A 17,455-nucleotide genomic window follows, 5' to 3' on the forward strand; every position below is an offset into this window, starting at 1 on the left:
GAAAGAGTGGTCAGAGAAGGGAAGGTGCAGGTTTACAACCAGTAATGGGAAGAAGATGCTATTTATATAGTTGCAGTATGGAATTACTGAATGCTAAGATGATAAACCTGTATTTTTTTATTACTTACACCCTCTTCAAAAGCTAAACAGCCATCTGCCCTCAAATCCAGTTAGAGGAAAAGAGGCAGGATCTGTTTAGGCCAGGGTGGAGCAGATACAAAAATCTGGCTTTTTAAATATATACTCTGCATGAACTGGACAAAATGTTCTGCTCTCCCAAAGCTCTCTGTTCCTTCAGGAGTGTGTACAGTCCCATGCTAAAGCACTCAGTCTGACATTCACCCCTGGGAAAGGAATGTGGCAAAAGGGCAAAAGCCCCTTCCTGGAAGAGGGAAGAAAACAAGCTCTGTCCATGCCTCCCTCCCTGCTGTCCTCAGTGGTTACCTGCAGTGGTGCTTCCTACTGGCCAGCCAGAACGTGCTGTCGCAGCCGTAGCAGTGCGCAGCGAGGTGGTCTGGGAGCCATCGTGTCACCTGGGAGAATGGACAGACCAGAGGGCAATTAATTAGAAACATTTCATTGAGCTCACAAATTCAAAGCACAGCCCCACAAGGGAAGTACTTGTTCTGTTTAAAAGCACCAATTCAGTGTTTGCAACAATTGAAGACAGACAGAAACTTTCCCTCTGAGAACAGACACGCTAAATTCCTTCAGATGAACAGAAATTAAGTCATTAAGTCCAATGCCCTGTTTCTTTTTTCTGTGCTTTAGAAGTATTCAGGCCAAGAATATTCATCAAATATGTGTCCACCTAAGGCTCCATCAGCTAAACATCCCTTCCACAGCTCCTCAGAGACTTCACACACAGCAGAGGGCTCATAGGCACAGGTACTGAGATTCAAAGTACAAGAGACAAGTGAAATGCGAGGAAGAAAGTTCACAAGAAGTGGCAAGTGACCACAGGCCGTAGGATAATTTGAATTATGAATATTCCATCCTACTGGAAGAAGGAGTGATTTACAGGGATTTAGTCTGTACCTCTGTGTCCTGTTTATCCACCTGCTCCCAGCTGGCTTCAGAGAAAATCTCTGTGCTGCAGCGAGACAAGCAGTTCTGATCCAGATTGCTTTCCGAGTCGGGTATAGAAGTCTGTTGGCAAACAAACACAGATGAACAGAACCTTCCCATAGTCCTGCTTCTGTACAAATACAATTGGGCAGCTGTGGGGAGCACTGGAAAGGGCCTCTCCTGCTAAAAAAGAGCAGGTGATGTCTGCACTGGAAGGGGGAATGTCATCAGTCACCTACGTATAAGGCAGCAAAGGCAGAATATTTTTTGGCCTGGACTAGACATGGCACGTGTGGAAGTGGTTTGTGCAGTGGTGAATTCCCACCAGGTCAGGTTTTGATCCTCTGGCTACAGGATGATGTGAGGTAGAATGAATGGATTCAAAATCTGCTTTCTACTGTGTTAGCACAGGGTTCTGGCAACACTTTGGGTGATTAACCAAAAAAAGCTGCTGTCAGTGGCTCCAGTTTCATGGTTTTGTTTCCTTTCCAAGGTTGTTTCACTTTCAAAACTAATACTAGAAATACCTATAACCTTTTGTCAGCAAAAATTCCAGGAAATATAAGCCAAGTCACACATGGGAAACTCAGAATTTGAGCTATACATATTCCATATATTCCATATGTATTTTGGAGGAGAATAATGCTTCCTTAATATAGTCAAGCCAGGTTGAGTTATATTTTAACTGACTTAAAACTCAGCCAGCCCTTAAAGGATGTTCAAAATAGCAAGAAATCTTGAGTTTGTCTCTGTGTGCCTAAGGAATGGGCACCTCTGGAGCTCCACAGAACACCTGCTGCTCCCAAGCTGAGGCACAAATAGAAGACAGATCAGTTTCTTCAAATAGGTGAATTTTGTACCAGGCAGTGCAGCCTCACATCCAGCCCTGCAACTCCAGTTCATGAAGGCTCTTAAAAAATGGGATTATAACAAATGAAACCAAAGCACCAAATTTCTCCAAGGAATCCAAGCTTTTGCCAGAGGCAGGAGCCACACTCAGCCAAGCTGGCATGGATGCCCAAAAGGAGCTCTCAGTGCTGCTGTCTCCAATGGGAATAGCCAAAAGGGCTCAGGATATTTTCCACAACAAACGTACCTGGGACTATCCAGCACCTCTGCCACTTCTACCCAATATTAAACAAACATAACTTGGAAACCCCTTGTAATTTTTTTTTCAATTTTGCAGGCATATCAAGCCCACTATGATGTGCAGGTAGGAAAATGAACTTTTGGATGGGTGTTGATACATCAACCTCAGGGCCAAGGCTCTGCCCAGCATTCAAAACCACAAGAAGATACAAACCCAGAGATTCTGTGTCCTCATCTTCCCCCTTGTGCCCCTTTCCCTCCCCCTATTCTTGCCTGTTCCCCAAGCATCTCTCCCCTCTACATTTCTTTGAACCAGGAATATTTGGCCTTTGAAAAACCAAGTTTTGCAGCAATCCACAGAACTTGAAGGCTTCTAAAGAACAGGTTCCTGCTCACTCTTAAACCACTGCTACCTTCCAGCAACAGTACAAGGCCAGTGACTGCACCACTTCTGACATTTTATTGGTATTTATTAGTCAAAAGAGGAGGAGAAATTCAGTAAAAAACAGGCTGGGGAGAAGCAACTTCAAAAAAAATGGGCTCAAGACTTAGAAAGGCATCTAGAAAACTTTCTAGCTATTAAGATCTTGAACTTGGAATTACACTTATTTATTTTCTGATTCTAAAATTGCTTTTGCAACCACAACTACATAGATAACTTACTTGTTACAGAAAGGAGTGTACTGTACTTGAATCATGCCTCAAACTTCAGTTTCTACTTTAATGGCTTAAAACACTTGCAATAAAAGCACAAACAGTTTATAAGCTCCCTTAAAATCCCTAATTTGTTGAAAAAAAACAACAAACAAACCTCACTGTCACTAAAGATCTTAGTTCATTACAGCTAATGAGCCTTGAGCTGGGCAGCCACCTGACAAGGGGATGGCTGGAACTTCTGGGTTTGAGAGCACAGAGCAGCCACTGCTGCATCTTTCTTAGTCTGAGTACCAGAAGATGAGGTCCCAGTGAAGGACACACTCCTGTCCTTAAAAAAAAAAGTCTTTGGTTGTATATGAAAACAACAGTAAAACAAATGGGTTTTGGGAAAAGGCCAACACAGGTGTTTGAGTCTGGCTGTGAAACACCCACCTTGAAACAAACCCTTGGTCCATTTATGGTCCAACTGAAATACAGTGAAAACAGTCATCACTCATTGCCACCAGCCGTGCACTCAGTTGTCTGCCCTTTCAGAATGACCTTGAGAATTTTACAAAAGCCTGCCTGGCCAAAAAAATCACTGTCTGACCCAGGAACCAGAGCTGGCAACACGGTGAGCTCCAGAAGGTGCCGAACTAGCCCACTGTTTCCAGCAGAGGCCCAGTTACCATTTCACTTACCACTTCATCTCCATAATCACCATTGAGACGTAAGGAGCTGTTCAGGAACTGGCTCTCCAACCGGCTCTTCAGTTCTTGCACTTGCTTCTTCAAGGTCTCCACCTCTTGCTGGTGGCCAGTTTCTATCTGGCGCAGGCGCTGCTGGATCACGTCGGTGTAGACGGGCATCCCGTCATCGTCCAGGTGACTTCGGGCAGGTTGGTCAGGGCTGCTGGCTGCCTGCTGCTTACCCAGATGACTGAACATCCATTTTTGGTGCAAGTTCCTCAGGTGAAACTGTGCAGAACTACAGCTGGCCGTGGAGACCTGCCGGCTCAGAGAGGCCTTGAGCCGGCCGTCCTCTCCGTTCACACAGTGTCCGTTGGTGGCGTGGAACCTCTGGGTGACACCAAACCCTGCAGGCTTCTCACTCATCTTGTTCTCAGGCTCCAGCTCTCCATTACACACAATCTCATCTTTACATTCAGCTAAAGGCAAGGCACAAGGGGAAGGCATCGGGATGTGTGTGTTGCTGCTACCAGAAGTCCTATGTACTTTTGTTCCCAGTTTCTGCAGTTCTAGCGTGTTCTCCCCCTCGGGCCTGTTTTCCATAGTGTAAGAAAGTCCATCAGCACTGTTGTCCACCAGGTGAGGTCTATGGCAAGGGCCCCTAGGAAGGAGATCTTGCTTTGCTTCGCTCTCTGTTAAGGTTTCTGTAGAACTTTCAATGTTGGATGTTCTTGCCTCATGTGGGATTGTAAGAGGTAATGGCAGGCTGGCTGGGTTGTGCAGGCCCTCTGCTTCTCCTTCAAGTTTGCTCACACCTTCTTCCTCTGTGTTCTTTTGAGTGTCTCTATTTACAAAGGCCTCCAAGGGAGCAGCCTGTAGTCCTTTCACCTGAGGTAACTTCTGGAGAGCACTGCTGAGATCAGCATGCTCAGCTTGTTGTCCTTTAAGGTCAGAAGCACCTTGTGAAACTGGATGTGGATTGGATGCTGGATTGTTCATCACAACACCTTTATTTGCCTCAGCCTTTTCACAGAGGTCACTGACATACCCATGTGGATTTTCAGTTCTCTTCTCCTTATCCAGGCCAATCTCATCCCCTTTACCTACAGTCTCTAAGCTACCCTTTAAGTGTTCCTCCAGACCAACGTCTTCTTTAGTGGCCTCTTGCAAAATGTTCTCCATCTGTCCCTCTGCCACACCAGCTGCAACAGAGAGCTCTGCTCCAACGGGAGCCCTGCCTTGCTTGCTCAGGCTGTCTCCATCAAAGGGATCCTCCCCAGGGTTCCCAAGGCTGCTGAGCTCCAGGGAGCGCCGGTGCTCCTGCCACTTCTCGTTGAGGCTGGGGTCGCTGCTACGTCGGTTGGCTGTAGGCACACTGCTATCACAGGCTGTTGTCAGATTGTCAAATGATCTTGTCTTTGGTAACCTAGAAAGGTACAAACCATCAGAATCCAAAGTCAGGGGGCTGTTTTTTTGCTTTTTTGTTTTTTTTCTTTTCCTAAACATTTAGCTACTATGGTTTAAAAACTCCCCCCCACAATTAGGATGGTAACAATCTGCTAACTAATGGACTTCTGTGAAGTATTATCTAGGAGCACATTGTGACCATCTGTAGTGCAGAGCTGCTTCACTACTTGCTTTGTTTGCCATCAGGAAAATATGTTCAATCAGACTTCAAACGTTCCCAGAATAATCCCTTTACCACAAAGCACAAATGCTTACAGGCTGCTCCCACCTCCTAATAACATGTGCTCAGAATCATTGTACAAAAAAGCAAAGACATGGTTATGCAACAGGGAAAAAGAACTCAAATCCAAGACAATCAAATGAAAGCTTACATCCCACCAGGACAGAAGGAATCCTACAAGCCTATGGAATACCCAGAGCTTAATAATCTTCACTCTGTTATGCTATCACCTCTGAAACAACAGCCTTCAAAACTGAAGACAACCTGCTTTTGGGCAGGTCAAACAGTCCCCCAAATAACCCTGTGAAAAAGCCCTCCCTCCCACCCCAAGTATCCTCCTCTTTATATCCCACAATATTCTCTGTTGATCTTACTTTACAGGATGGGATTTCTGGGCTCTAGGCTCACCTGCCCAGAGGCTGATCTTCAGGGCTAGAGCCTGGAGCAGGGTATGGGGCACAGGTGTCATCGGCAGGGGGGGGGGGGGGGGGGGCGGGGGCCCACCAGGACAGAAGGAATCCTACAAGCCTATGGAATACCCAGAGCTTAATAATCTTCACTCTGTTATGCTATCACCTCTGAAACAACAGCCTTCAAAACTGAAGACAACCTGCTTTTGGGCAGGTCAAACAGTCCCCCAAATAACCCTGTGAAAAAGCCCTCCCTCCCACCCCAAGTATCCTCCTCTTTATATCCCACAATATTCTCTGTTGATCTTACTTTACAGGATGGGATTTCTGGGCTCTAGGCTCACCTGCCCAGAGGCTGATCTTCAGGGCTAGAGCCTGGAGCAGGGTATGGGGCACAGGTGTCATCGGCAGGTGTGGAGGGGGAGGAGCAGGGCAGGTAAACAGCACTCCAGAGCATTAAATTCCGCACATGGCACACGGGATACAGCACCTGAGGGGAGAACAGGCAGAGCTCAGGAACAGGGATCTGCTCAACCTCAGAGTGCAGAGAAATCTTCAGGTCTGCCTGGGGCAGTCTGCTGTTGAGGTGTGAAGCCAGGAGGCTCTGCTGATCTCCAGTGCCTTGGAAGGCCAGGGAGCAGCAGTGGCATTTTTAATCAGCTACACTTGGATGTATAATTATCTTTCCTTTCTGAGACAGAGGCTGAGACATGACAATGCTGGCTTTCAGCTTCTCATGAATGAATTACTGCAATGTGCTCTGTGTGAATCTGCACCTTAATAATGCTCCTGAGCCATTTAAACTGCTGAAGAATTCAGTGGGCCATTGTTGGTGCACATTTCACCCTGCCAAATGAGGGCTGAACTAATAACCTCTTCCTGCAGGCTCCAGTTCATCAAAGCTAACCCTGCTTTTCATGGGAGCACTCATATGGTAAAAATTAAGAACATGCAGAAATACTTTGCTGAAGAGACAGCTTGCTCTTAAAAGGAATTCCTTGACTGTGGAATATGCTGTTAAAATTTAAAAACACCTTGGGTCGCTCCATCAATTCCCATGTTTTCTCAGGCAACTTCCTTGTGCAAATGCAGACAAAGGCAGAGAATAGCCAGGTTTTTCTGTCACAGAGCAGGAAGAGGGCTGTGGGGTGGCTTGGTGTGGTGGATGCTGCTGTGGGGTGGCTTGGTGTGGTGGATGCTGCTGTGGGGTGGCTTGGTGTGGTGGATGCTGCTGTGGGGTGGCTTGGTGTGGTGGATGCTGCTGTGGGGTGGCTTGGTGTGGTGGATGCTGCTGTGGGGTGGCTTGGTGTGGTGGATGCTGCTGTGGGGTGGCTTGGTGTGGTGGATGCTGCTGTGGGGTGGCTTGGTGTGGTGGATGCTGCTCTTGAACGACTACAGTTTTACAACAGATGTGGCTACATCACAGAGGCACCTTTTAAACACTCAAGAAAACCACAAAAAGATGAACTCAAGGCAGGAAATCACCAGAACTCCCACATACAGCCAGACTATCCTAATTAGCTCAGTCCACTGCAGTGCAGTATTCCCTGAGAACAGAGGCCAGGTCACCCAGCCTGCACCTCCACCACAGGACATGGCATGGAAGGGCAGCCCAAGGAGACAACCTGTCCACAGCATCTGCTTTATGAGCACTCTGAGCTGTCCTGGGGAAACCTGCAGGCATTTTCAGGGAAAATGTAGATGCATCCAGAGCTCTGAAAGTCCTCAGGAGCCATATTTCTCTGCAAGGTCTCAGCTACCATGTCTGCTCCTATGCTGACTGTGTCAGGCTGCAAAGTGTTGAAGGGATCTCTCTGGTGCTGCCTGTGGCTGCACATCCAGGGGAGACAGACAGGGACAGAGGGCTGATGTGAATATAAAATTACTCTTTTTGTAACAAATGTCGGCATAAACTCTTCCCTACTAAGCCAGGTTTTAATTTTACTCTAAGCATTAAAAGCCACATCTATCATATACAAAAACACTGCAGAGTCCTTGCAGTTGGGTTTATGGTATCTGATACTTTTATAAACAAAAAGGGTTTAAATATTTATAGAAGTCTTTGCTGCCCTAATCATGATGACATTTGATGATTGTCCACATGCCCACCACTCTGCATCCCTCAATGCTTCACATGCACTTTTATCACATACACAAAAAGGTGAGGCCCCTCCCAGAAGCTCCAGTCACCTGTTACCACAGAGGAGCTGCACTGAAAATGTGGAAGTCTTAAGAGAAATGAAGATAGACTAAACAATCTGAGATACTTTTTGTGTTTAGATTTCAGATGAATATGGGCACAGTGGCTAGGTCTTTCTGCAGTTTTACCTCTGACACAGCTTAGTTCTCTAGAAAGGTCTATCAGTCAAACAGCAAAATGTTTTCTACTTCAAAAAATAAAGCAAAACATTTAGTTACAAAAAATACACTTCCAGCCTAGGGTTGCAGTTGACAATCCTCAAATATCAGCCAATTTAATGCAAGGCTTGAAATGTCAGTGTTCAAAGGTAAGCACCTGTGAGGAGAGCTGAGCACTGTTCTGGAAAGGCCCATCCCCACAGTGTGTTCATGAGGACACTTCTGCACGATACATCCCACTCCTACAAGCTTGGGCACACACTTAAGAACAGGATACCTGGGAGCCCCCAGAGGGATTCTCCCCACGTGGTGGGGAATGAAGGATACATACAGATTCGGATTGGGAGGAGTAGAGCAGGTTTTTGAAGGCTTTGTTTGCTGCCCGCAGCAAAGACCAGACAGAACAGGTCCGTTCCTGAGTGTGTTTTTCTCCCCTCTCTTTCGCATTGTTGCACAGGAATGTACCAAAGAGGCAGGAGTAGGTGTGCTGCACCAATTTGACCTGCACAGACCAACACAGACACTGTCACATTGCAGAAGGTATCAGCTTAATAAAGTGAGAATCAACATTCGGGCTTAAGAAGCAACAAATCTTTCCTTCACCCCGTTCCCAGAAACTGCTGTGCAAATATACTGAGCATTTTTTGCACACCTCCTTAGAAATCCAGAGCAGAATCCTCCAAAATCAGAACTAAAAAAACTCAGAAAAAAGACAAGTATTTGTTCCCAATCAAGTGTAAAATTCTTGCTGATTCAAACTCAGCCTTCTGGATAGGCAGAGAAGAGGATCATGATACCTGTTACAAAACATTACTGCAGCACAGTAAGAAAAAGAATAATGGGGAAAAATGTTAATTTCTGGACACTGGTATAAATGCACACAGCACACACATCCTGATCATTATTCATTCCATGCTGTGCTCTCAGTCTGACAAAATAGCTTAATATAAACTTAACTTTAAGCACAGAAATTACTTCCATTGGATTATTCAGGCATTTAAATGAAAACAAGTACTTCAGTCTTTTTATAAATTAAGGGGCTTACTCAAAAAAGACCAGGATCCTAAGGGTATGTTCACACACAGCTCCTGCAGATTAGCAGTGTGCTGTGAAACCAGTTATAAACTTCTGTATGTCATTTCACAACTGAGCTCAGCCAGGACTGTGCACACCCTGGGTTACACGGCTGAGCTGGCAAGTGGTAATTCAAGTCAACCACAATCACAGGAATGTGCTTTAAATCTCTTAGTAGATCAGGCACTACATAAAAACTTTTATTCTTCAGATTACTAGTCCTGCAGTCAGTGACTGCCACTTTCCCAAAGACCTGTGTTCCAGCTTTGAGAAGAGATTTTTGAGCATCCCAGGCAAATTTCTCCTAGGAGAGCTGTCCTCTTCAAAAGAAAAGAAACATAGCTCATATATCCTACATATTTTCAGCAGAAAAACTGAATGGAAAGGTAAAGGGGAGGTTGTTTTTAGAGGACAAGTCTTCAACTCAAAACAAGATCAAAGTAGGGGGAAGTTTTACTGCCAGTAACTGGTGGTTTTCATGCTGTTTTGATGTATTATAGCAGAGTTATTTCAGCATCTCTTAGGTGACACTATTAAATTTATATCACTTATTTCTTTAAGTTTAAAAGTAGTTCTCAAGGCTCTCTGTTTTAAAAGTGAACAGCCCTCAGGTCATAGGAAATATACAAGTACTTTTGTCTACTCTCTCTGGGCAGTTCTCCTGTTTCCTTTATCAGGCTACAGCACAAATAGATGGGAAAACCAGAAACCCCTCGGGGTTCCACAATATGTTAGTACTGGTTTAGCAATCTCTCAAGCCACAACTCACAAGGAATGCTTCGTTAAACTCGAAAGAGCAAGGGAACTGCCTCTGGAGCTGATGGACACAGTCCAGCCACTGCAAGAACACCGGGCAGCGCTCGTTTAGGTCATCTGAATTCTCGCCGTGGCCACAGCGATCTGCAAACTTGTGGCCAAAATCCAGCCACTCTGTCTCCACCAGCACCTGGAAACCCTGCAGAAAGGAAAGCACAGATGAGAAGTTCCTGTTTTGCTTTGGTTCAGTTTTCTAAGACAGTCTGAGACTTGTGGGAATCACCCTGTTACCGTGGCCTCTTCAGCACTGGCCTCATTACTTATCTTTACTGCTTTACCTAATGCCTCTGTGTCCTGAAATGCTGCACAATGAAATGAGGACAGGTATGATTTCCCAAGCCTACAGGAAAGGGAATAAGGTAGATTAAGTCCTCAGTGACTGGAATGGAAGTTCCTGATATGTGACCTGTCTTGGCTAGGCAGGAGGGAGTAGGAAACTCCCCCTGATCAAAACCCTCCAGATCATGGTAACCAACATCTGGACAGCAGAGGGAATTTTAAAGCTCTCCCTTAAAAATGATGGGCAGATCTGTCATAGAGCAATTCATCCTCAAAAGGGCATCCATGCTGAGAGTGCTTGCCTGTGTGTTTACCAAATGTAGCAGTCACAAGGTTGAGTAAAGGTCAAGTTGCATGATTTCTTATGCAAATGAAAAGGGCAAAGAACGTTTCAAAACAGTGCCCAGCTGAGCACCTGCAACACTCCAGCTTGCAGGACCTCAAACCCACCACAGATTAGGAGGGGTTTGATTCTTAGTGGAGAGAAATGGTGTAAAGCATATTTATGAAGTCAATGGCTGTAATTAGAGCAAAAAGAATGATAGCTGATAAGCTTGAAATGTGACAGTGCTGAAGACTCATTTTCTTAAACATTTCTGATCCTTTTACAGAGAGGCACAGTTCATGGTTTCCTCTGATGTGGTGGTGACAAAGAAGACAAAGGGTGTGTAGAGAACTCTGCACCTTGAACAGGAATGCAGCACTCTCAGGAGGTACCAGGAGAAAGTTCTATGCCAAGGACAGGCAGCATGTTTTGACCTAAAGGATGCACACTTCTAGAATCCATGTGAAAAAGTATCTGAGAAGTTTCCACAATTTCATCCAGAAGGATTAAACTTCTGGTCCTCCTGTGTCCAAGGCTTCAAGCAGCAGTTTATAGCACAGTGTTCAGACACAAGCTTCTGTTCTAGACAACAAAGGCATCTTGAATGTGGGTTGGCAGATGGAATCCAGCCATCACATATCCCACAGTGCTGAAAAGTGATGGGGGAAACAAAAATTCAGACTGAAAAAACAGAAGAAATATAACTGACAGAGGACAATGAAAATGTGAGACTGAAAAAACAGAGTTGGGAAACCTAGAAAAGAGAAAGGCTCTGTACCACTAGCTGGCTGAGAAACTGCCATGGTGTGATAGAAACTGCAACACTTAGTGCTTTGTACTAACGTATTCCTAAGCTAAATATGAGGGAGCATAGCCCAGGGCTGTGCAATTACAGCAAAGAGGGGAAATAAAATCTGCTCCTGCCTTACAGGCTGTGCTTACGCCTGGATGCAGCCGTGTCTGCTGGAGAACTGCTAACTTTAGTGCCTTGTCTAGTTACCCACAACCAGACTTCCTTAGAAAACGACCCAGACTCAGCACCCTGCTCATGCATCAGCAGCTGTTTACCAACCTCCGTGGTCCTGTAGTAAGGATCAAGCAGCAGTTTGGCCAGTGCCACTATCTGGGGGGTCCGGTCCCAGCCGTCTGAGCAGTGCACCAGGACTGGGCGCTGGTCTCGGTCCACGGCGTGAACCACCAGCAGTGCAGATTTCAGCAGCACAGAGAGGTGCTGCAGCCACTTGGTACTTTCCAGAGCTGATAACCAACTAGGGGAAAACAAGGGAAGATAGGTTTGCTCTTTTTAAATGTTTTGGACATTTGAATTCACCATGCCAAAGCTCCTATTTTAACAGGTTGTGAATGTCATTCTTCAATACGTTTAATTTACATCTTGTTAACACTTTCCCAGATTTGTAAGCAGCAAAACCAGGCAGCCAGCTGAGGAACAGCCTCTCTGGTCTCTGCTTTGCTCCTTAAGAATTGCAAGAAGTTTAAATAACAGTTCTTCAGACAAGAGTGTAACATGTCACCAGCAATTAATCTTTCAAGTAATCACTACTTTCAGCAGCCTCTGCTGTCTCTCCTCCGAGCTGAGGACTCGGATCTCCCAGCAGTCCCAGCACCACTGGCATCTCTCAGGACTCTGCCATACATCCCTGACAACCCTGTGCGCCAAAGAAAGGGGGAAATCTCTCACATCTCCACTATTCCCAGGCTTTACAAGGTGTGGTGGAGGTATCTTAAGAACCTCTAAGCTGTGCAGATCTGCATATCCAGGTTAGTTAAGGGTCGCCATTCTGGATCTACTTTGAAACCATGAAACCACCTGCTGCTCTTAGCAGCAAATTCAAGGTAGGGAAGTGGCAGGGGAAACAGGCCTGGTGCAACTATGGTGTCCTAAAGAAAACCCAACCTCAGAAGCTCCTGAGATGGAGGGCCATTAGAGGGTAGTGATCCCACAGCTCTGGGGGACTGTGAAACAAGTCTTCTGAAATGACACTGGAAGTGCATGAAGTTTGTGGAATGCCACCAGAATTTCCCAAAGGAGAGCCAGGCTGTAAAGACTAAAGAACCTGGAACAGCAGGTAAATCTTAAGTAATTAGAAGTCCACCTGAAAGTAGTAATATTCTAGAATCAATAAAGGCTACATTATAGCCTTAGATCTCATTTTCTAGGTTCATTTCAATGATGATAAACCAATTAAATTACTTCTTTTAGCTCAAATCACAAGGAAATGAAAATATTTTGCTTAGTGTTATTACACAGGCAAGTCATCACGGGAAAACCCACTGAATTTCCATTTACAAATCAGCAGCAAAAGAAACCAGTTGCAGAAACATGTAAACAAATGCAGAAAACACCAAATATCCACTTACTTTCCTGGATCTGGCATTTGTGTGCAGAGCAAACGCAGCGACTGGAAGCTCTTCCGGATAGAATGGATGTTTGCCATCCCCATGAACACCACTTCACAGTTGGGGTAATATTCTGAAGGGAAATGTCAAGAAAAGAGGGAAGAAATGAAAAATTACATAAGCTTCATTTCTAAAAGAAGAGGTTTTTTTCACACAAACAAGCCACTGTTGCTGTGGCCAGATGAAATAATCTATTTATGAATATTCTGAAAGGACAAAGGAGTACTTAAGAGTTTGGTGGGTATCCCAGACATTAAAACACAGCACATCAAAACAGGGAATAGTCAGCAAAGTGTTTGTATATTTCCTTTCAGGGTTTCACTCCATGTTACAAAAAGTAGAGTACAAACCTATGGGAAGAGTGATATTGCTGTGCTTGAGGTGAGAGAATGTTTTTACGAAGACTAAGAAACATCCTAAGAGACCATGAAGCACAAACAGTACTTAACTGATAATTTATGGATGTTCTTAAATTTGGTAAACTAATGTTTACAAAAAAAAGAAAGTTTACCTGTTTAGCACAGGGCCACTGAAATGATTAAGGGACTGAAGCATCTGCCTCATTAGGAAAGGCTGGGAGAGCTAGGGCTGTTCAGTCTAGAGAAAAGGAGTCTGAGGGGGAATCTCATCAGTGCTGATCAGTATCTCCAGGAGGTGTCAGGAGGATGGGGCCAGACTCTTCTCAGTGGTGCCCAGAGACAGGACAAGGGGCAATGGGCAAAAACTGGTGCACAGGAGGTTTAATCTAAATATGAGAAAATACTTCTCTACTCTGAGGGTGACAGAGCCCTGGGATGGGCTGCCCAGAGAGGCTGTGGAGTCTACTTCTCTGGAGGCTTTCCACACCTGCCTGGATGTGTTCCTGTGGGATCTGCTTTAGGGGATCCTGCTCTGGCAGGGGCTGCACTAGATGATCTCCAGAGGTCCCTTTCAAGACCCACACTATGTGATTCTGTAATGTATATTTTTGTATAATGTAAATATTCCTTTTCCTAACCACTCAAATAGTTGAAAGGTTCCTTCATTCACTGCTTTATTCCAAATTTTTCCATAATGAGGAACAAGCATCACACACGTGAGAAACACCCAAAGCTCAGGAAAACAGAAGATAGATGGAATTCCTGAGCCTGCTTTCAGCTACTGCTGTGGAATGTACCCATGCAACTCTGCTGTGCTGGGGAGGCACTATGGATATGGACAGGGACCACTAAGCAGAGGGAGCACCCTAAGAAGATGCAGGAAAACACTAGTTTGATAGTCTTTCCTAGTTTTCTCTGTCCTGATACTTCTGTCTGGACAAAAGTGATTACTAAAATGACCTCTTCTACAAGAGGAAAAAAAAATGTCATCAGGATTCAGAATACGACCTGTTGAGTGCTTGCACAAGAATGTTCAGTAGTCTCTTAGAAGAGCATGTTTCATATTATTTAATTTCCTGCTACCAGCCCAACAAATTCTGCCCCTAAGCAGAACATCTTGTGAGTGATAGACTATGGGACTCCAGTCAGAAGCAACTGTCCATTCCAGACAGTTCAGCATTTTTGTACTTGTACTGAATTATGTTCTAAATAAAAGAAATAATAACATAACTGAAGTTTTTATACAGAGAGAGGGAAGCAAACTTGGTGATGCCTGGAGAAAACTTGTCAGCAAAAAGGAAGCACTTCATGAAGGTCAAATGAAGTGATGGTAAGATGCTGCTGGGAAATTTGCTCCACAGAATTCAAGAACCACTATACAGGGCCAAAGTTGCTCTTCTGTTTTGAAATGTAATTCTCTAATGAGGAGTTATTTAGTAGTTTTGAGGTGTTAAATGGAAGTTTAATCTCTTCTTACTGGTGGCTACGTATCAAAGTGTAGCTATTGCAGCAAAGACCAAAACAGGAATATATAGTCAGAATAGCTTTTGTTATCTATAGTCTTTCTGTCTGGTGTGGGTTTTTTTCCTAGACTCTCCACCCATGGAATTTTAACAGGCTGCAGTCACAGCCAATGTTGACCATAAAATAGTATCTTGTTTATAACAGCAACAATTTACAAGTGCCAAAGAACATAAACTGATAACTGGAAATGTGTTACAAATGCAGAATTAATCAGGATTTCAGCTTCTCTGGGTTATGACATAAATGCTGAAAAATGTTTTGGCTTTAGAAAAAATGCTGAAAAGTTGCATTCTGCACAACCATTCTAGGATATTATTATCCTCTACATTTAGTGCATTTTTACAAGTTTGCTCACATTTTTTTTTAGACATTAGCACACTGGGCACCTTTGTCTCTCTCTAGTTTTTATATTTGACTCAGCAAGGGAAGGCAAATGAGCATATTCCACACAGTTCAGCATTTACTGAACACTGTTGTTACCAGCTGATTTTATGCTCTGAGAAACAGACTCAATTACCAGCTAAACCTGTCCTTTGAAGGGCTAAGGGAGAGCTGCAATGATCCAGAGCTTTCCCATAGATGAACAGCACTTGCATCCCTGCAAGTTGTGAAATCCACAGGACTGAAGTGTATCAGTGTAATTATACTGGAACAAATCCTTTTGATTCACCTCCTGGAAAAACCTTGAAGAAACACAGCTCACCTGGGCACTCACAGCCTCCACCTTTGGCTCTGTTGGCCACAGCTGCTGCGTAGGATCGTGCGTCCAGGATCAGAAGCTTCTGGGGCTGTATTGCCAGGCTCTCTGCTCCGGAAGCATTGGAGATGGAGGAATCTGAGGAAGAGGATATGCAATTGGTGAGTAACTAAAAGGAAACTTCTGCCATTGTTTACAACAGTGATGCACTCAAGCCCCCCAGTGCACATGCACTGCACACTCAGGAGCTGGAGGATGCCTGGTTAATACAAAGGACTGAATCTGTTCCAGTCCAGGTAAGAGGAAAGCTTTATACAAAGCTCTGCCCTTTATGAAAAGGAACAGTGACAAACTCACCAAATTCCACATCAGAGAGGTCCCCTCCATTGGAGAAATCTCTGGAACAATTCCCGTTCATTAACTTGGTATTGTTGGACCTTGAATCTGAGGCACAGGCTTTGGCTACAGACTGGACCAGGTGTTCATCATCTGCATTTCTCCAGCCCCACCAGCTGACCTCGGGCTGCCCACAGCGGGAGATCACTGCCCCATTGCTCTGGTGCCTGGAAAGGAAGGAGAAGAGGAACAGTAGCGCCTAAGTTGGAAGAATCAGGATGAAAAACACAGAAGGGATGAAACATGAAGTGGTGCACTCCAGTAATTTAATTGCTGCCAGGGACCTCTCTGTCATCCAGCAGTTATCCTCAACCTGGGATTCAGTGGCAACATATTCCATGTGCATCCCTTTGGAATGCTGACTGTGCCCAGGCAGTCATTGAAAGGTAAAAGTGAAAGCAAAGGTCAGTAAGAGAAAACAAAGCATTTCCTTGCTCAACATTGTTGTCTGCTGGCCAGTGAAAGCTGGGGAACATTTTGGAACAGCAGATGAGGCACTAAAGAGGTATTCAACATCTACTGCACTAGGTAACATCAGGTCCTCTGCTGTGACACCAGAGTAAACCGGAAAGTTCAAGTTACCTCATGTTAATTTTAAAGCTAGAAGACAAGAATAAATACACAGATTTCCTTTTTGATTATTTTTTTTTTTAGCATAACACTATTTTAACATAGCACCAATTACATCTGAAGGACATTAACATTTTGGTAGGAAATACCTACTTTCAGGGATGGGACAGCCACAGCTTCTCTGGGGAACCTATTCTAGTGTCTCACCACCCTCATAGGGAAGAATTTCCTCCTAATGCCTGACCTCTTGGAGCTCCTGGAGAGTGTCCAGAGGAGGGTCCAAAGTAGCTGTGAGGGCTGGAGCAGCTCTGCTCTGGAGACAGGCTGGGAGAGTTGGGGTGTTCAGCCTGGAGAAGAAAAGGCTCCAGGGAGACCTTAGAGCAGCTTCCAGTGCCTGAAGGGGCTCCAGGAAAGCTGGGGAGGGGCTTGGGACAAGGGCAGGGAGGGTTGGGATGAGGGGGAATGGCTTTACACTGTGGAGACTGAGATGAGATCTTAGGTAGAAATTCTTCACTCTGAGGGTGGTGAGACCCTGGCCCAGGTTGCCCAGAGAAGCTGTGGCTGCCCCATCCCTGGCAGTGTTGAAGGGCAGGTTGGATGGGGCTTGGAGCAACCTGGGCTGGTGGGACCAGGTGGGAGGTGTCCCTGCCCTTGCAGGGGACTGCATGATCTTTAGGGCTCCTTCCAACCCAAACAAGCTTCGGATCCCACGATTCTCTGATATTTATAAAGTATGCACATGCCAGTTACAGCTCCTGTATGTTACCATGCAAAGGGTTTCAGAGTGTCCCTGCAAACAATCTGACCATCTCAGCCTCATGTCAATCAGGAGTTGTTTAATCCCCTTGAGTGAGGCAATTGCACAGAATGGTGGGGGTCAGCTGAACCTCTTAAGCACATTTAAACACTCCACTTGGAGAGCCCTGAACTGGCAGAAAACCCACCCAAACCTCTAGATCTTAACTTTTTTTCCTTTCAAGACTCCAACAGCTGTTGATGGAGCTGTGACAAGCTGGGTTATGATTTGTTGTCAGGGCTGTCAAACCCCTGCCAGGCCCTG

The 17,455-nt window shown here is 45.1% G+C and overlaps 1 protein-coding gene across 1 annotated transcript in view; it reads right to left on the minus strand.

The window, feature by feature from the left end:
• The window catches only part of MTMR3 (myotubularin related protein 3), a gene marked incomplete at its 5' end in the record, with an annotated part of 34,360 nt that overhangs the window by 4,071 nt on the left and 12,834 nt on the right, over positions 1–17,455 (minus strand). Inside the window, 10 exons of the mRNA XM_009997291.1 lie at positions 445–533; positions 1,039–1,149; positions 3,495–4,908; positions 5,924–6,069; positions 8,269–8,439; positions 9,781–9,966; positions 11,504–11,699; positions 12,811–12,922; positions 15,436–15,567; positions 15,787–15,992. Coding sequence (XP_009995593.1) covers positions 445–533; positions 1,039–1,149; positions 3,495–4,908; positions 5,924–6,069; positions 8,269–8,439; positions 9,781–9,966; positions 11,504–11,699; positions 12,811–12,922; positions 15,436–15,567; positions 15,787–15,992 — 2,763 coding nt within the window. The remainder of the gene's footprint in view (positions 1–444; positions 534–1,038; positions 1,150–3,494; positions 4,909–5,923; positions 6,070–8,268; positions 8,440–9,780; positions 9,967–11,503; positions 11,700–12,810; positions 12,923–15,435; positions 15,568–15,786; positions 15,993–17,455) is intronic.

This window comes from Chaetura pelagica, unplaced genomic scaffold (assembly GCF_000747805.2).
Source record: "Chaetura pelagica isolate M959 unplaced genomic scaffold, ChaPel_1.0 scaffold1094, whole genome shotgun sequence".
Lineage (NCBI taxonomy): Eukaryota > Metazoa > Chordata > Aves > Apodiformes > Apodidae > Chaetura > Chaetura pelagica.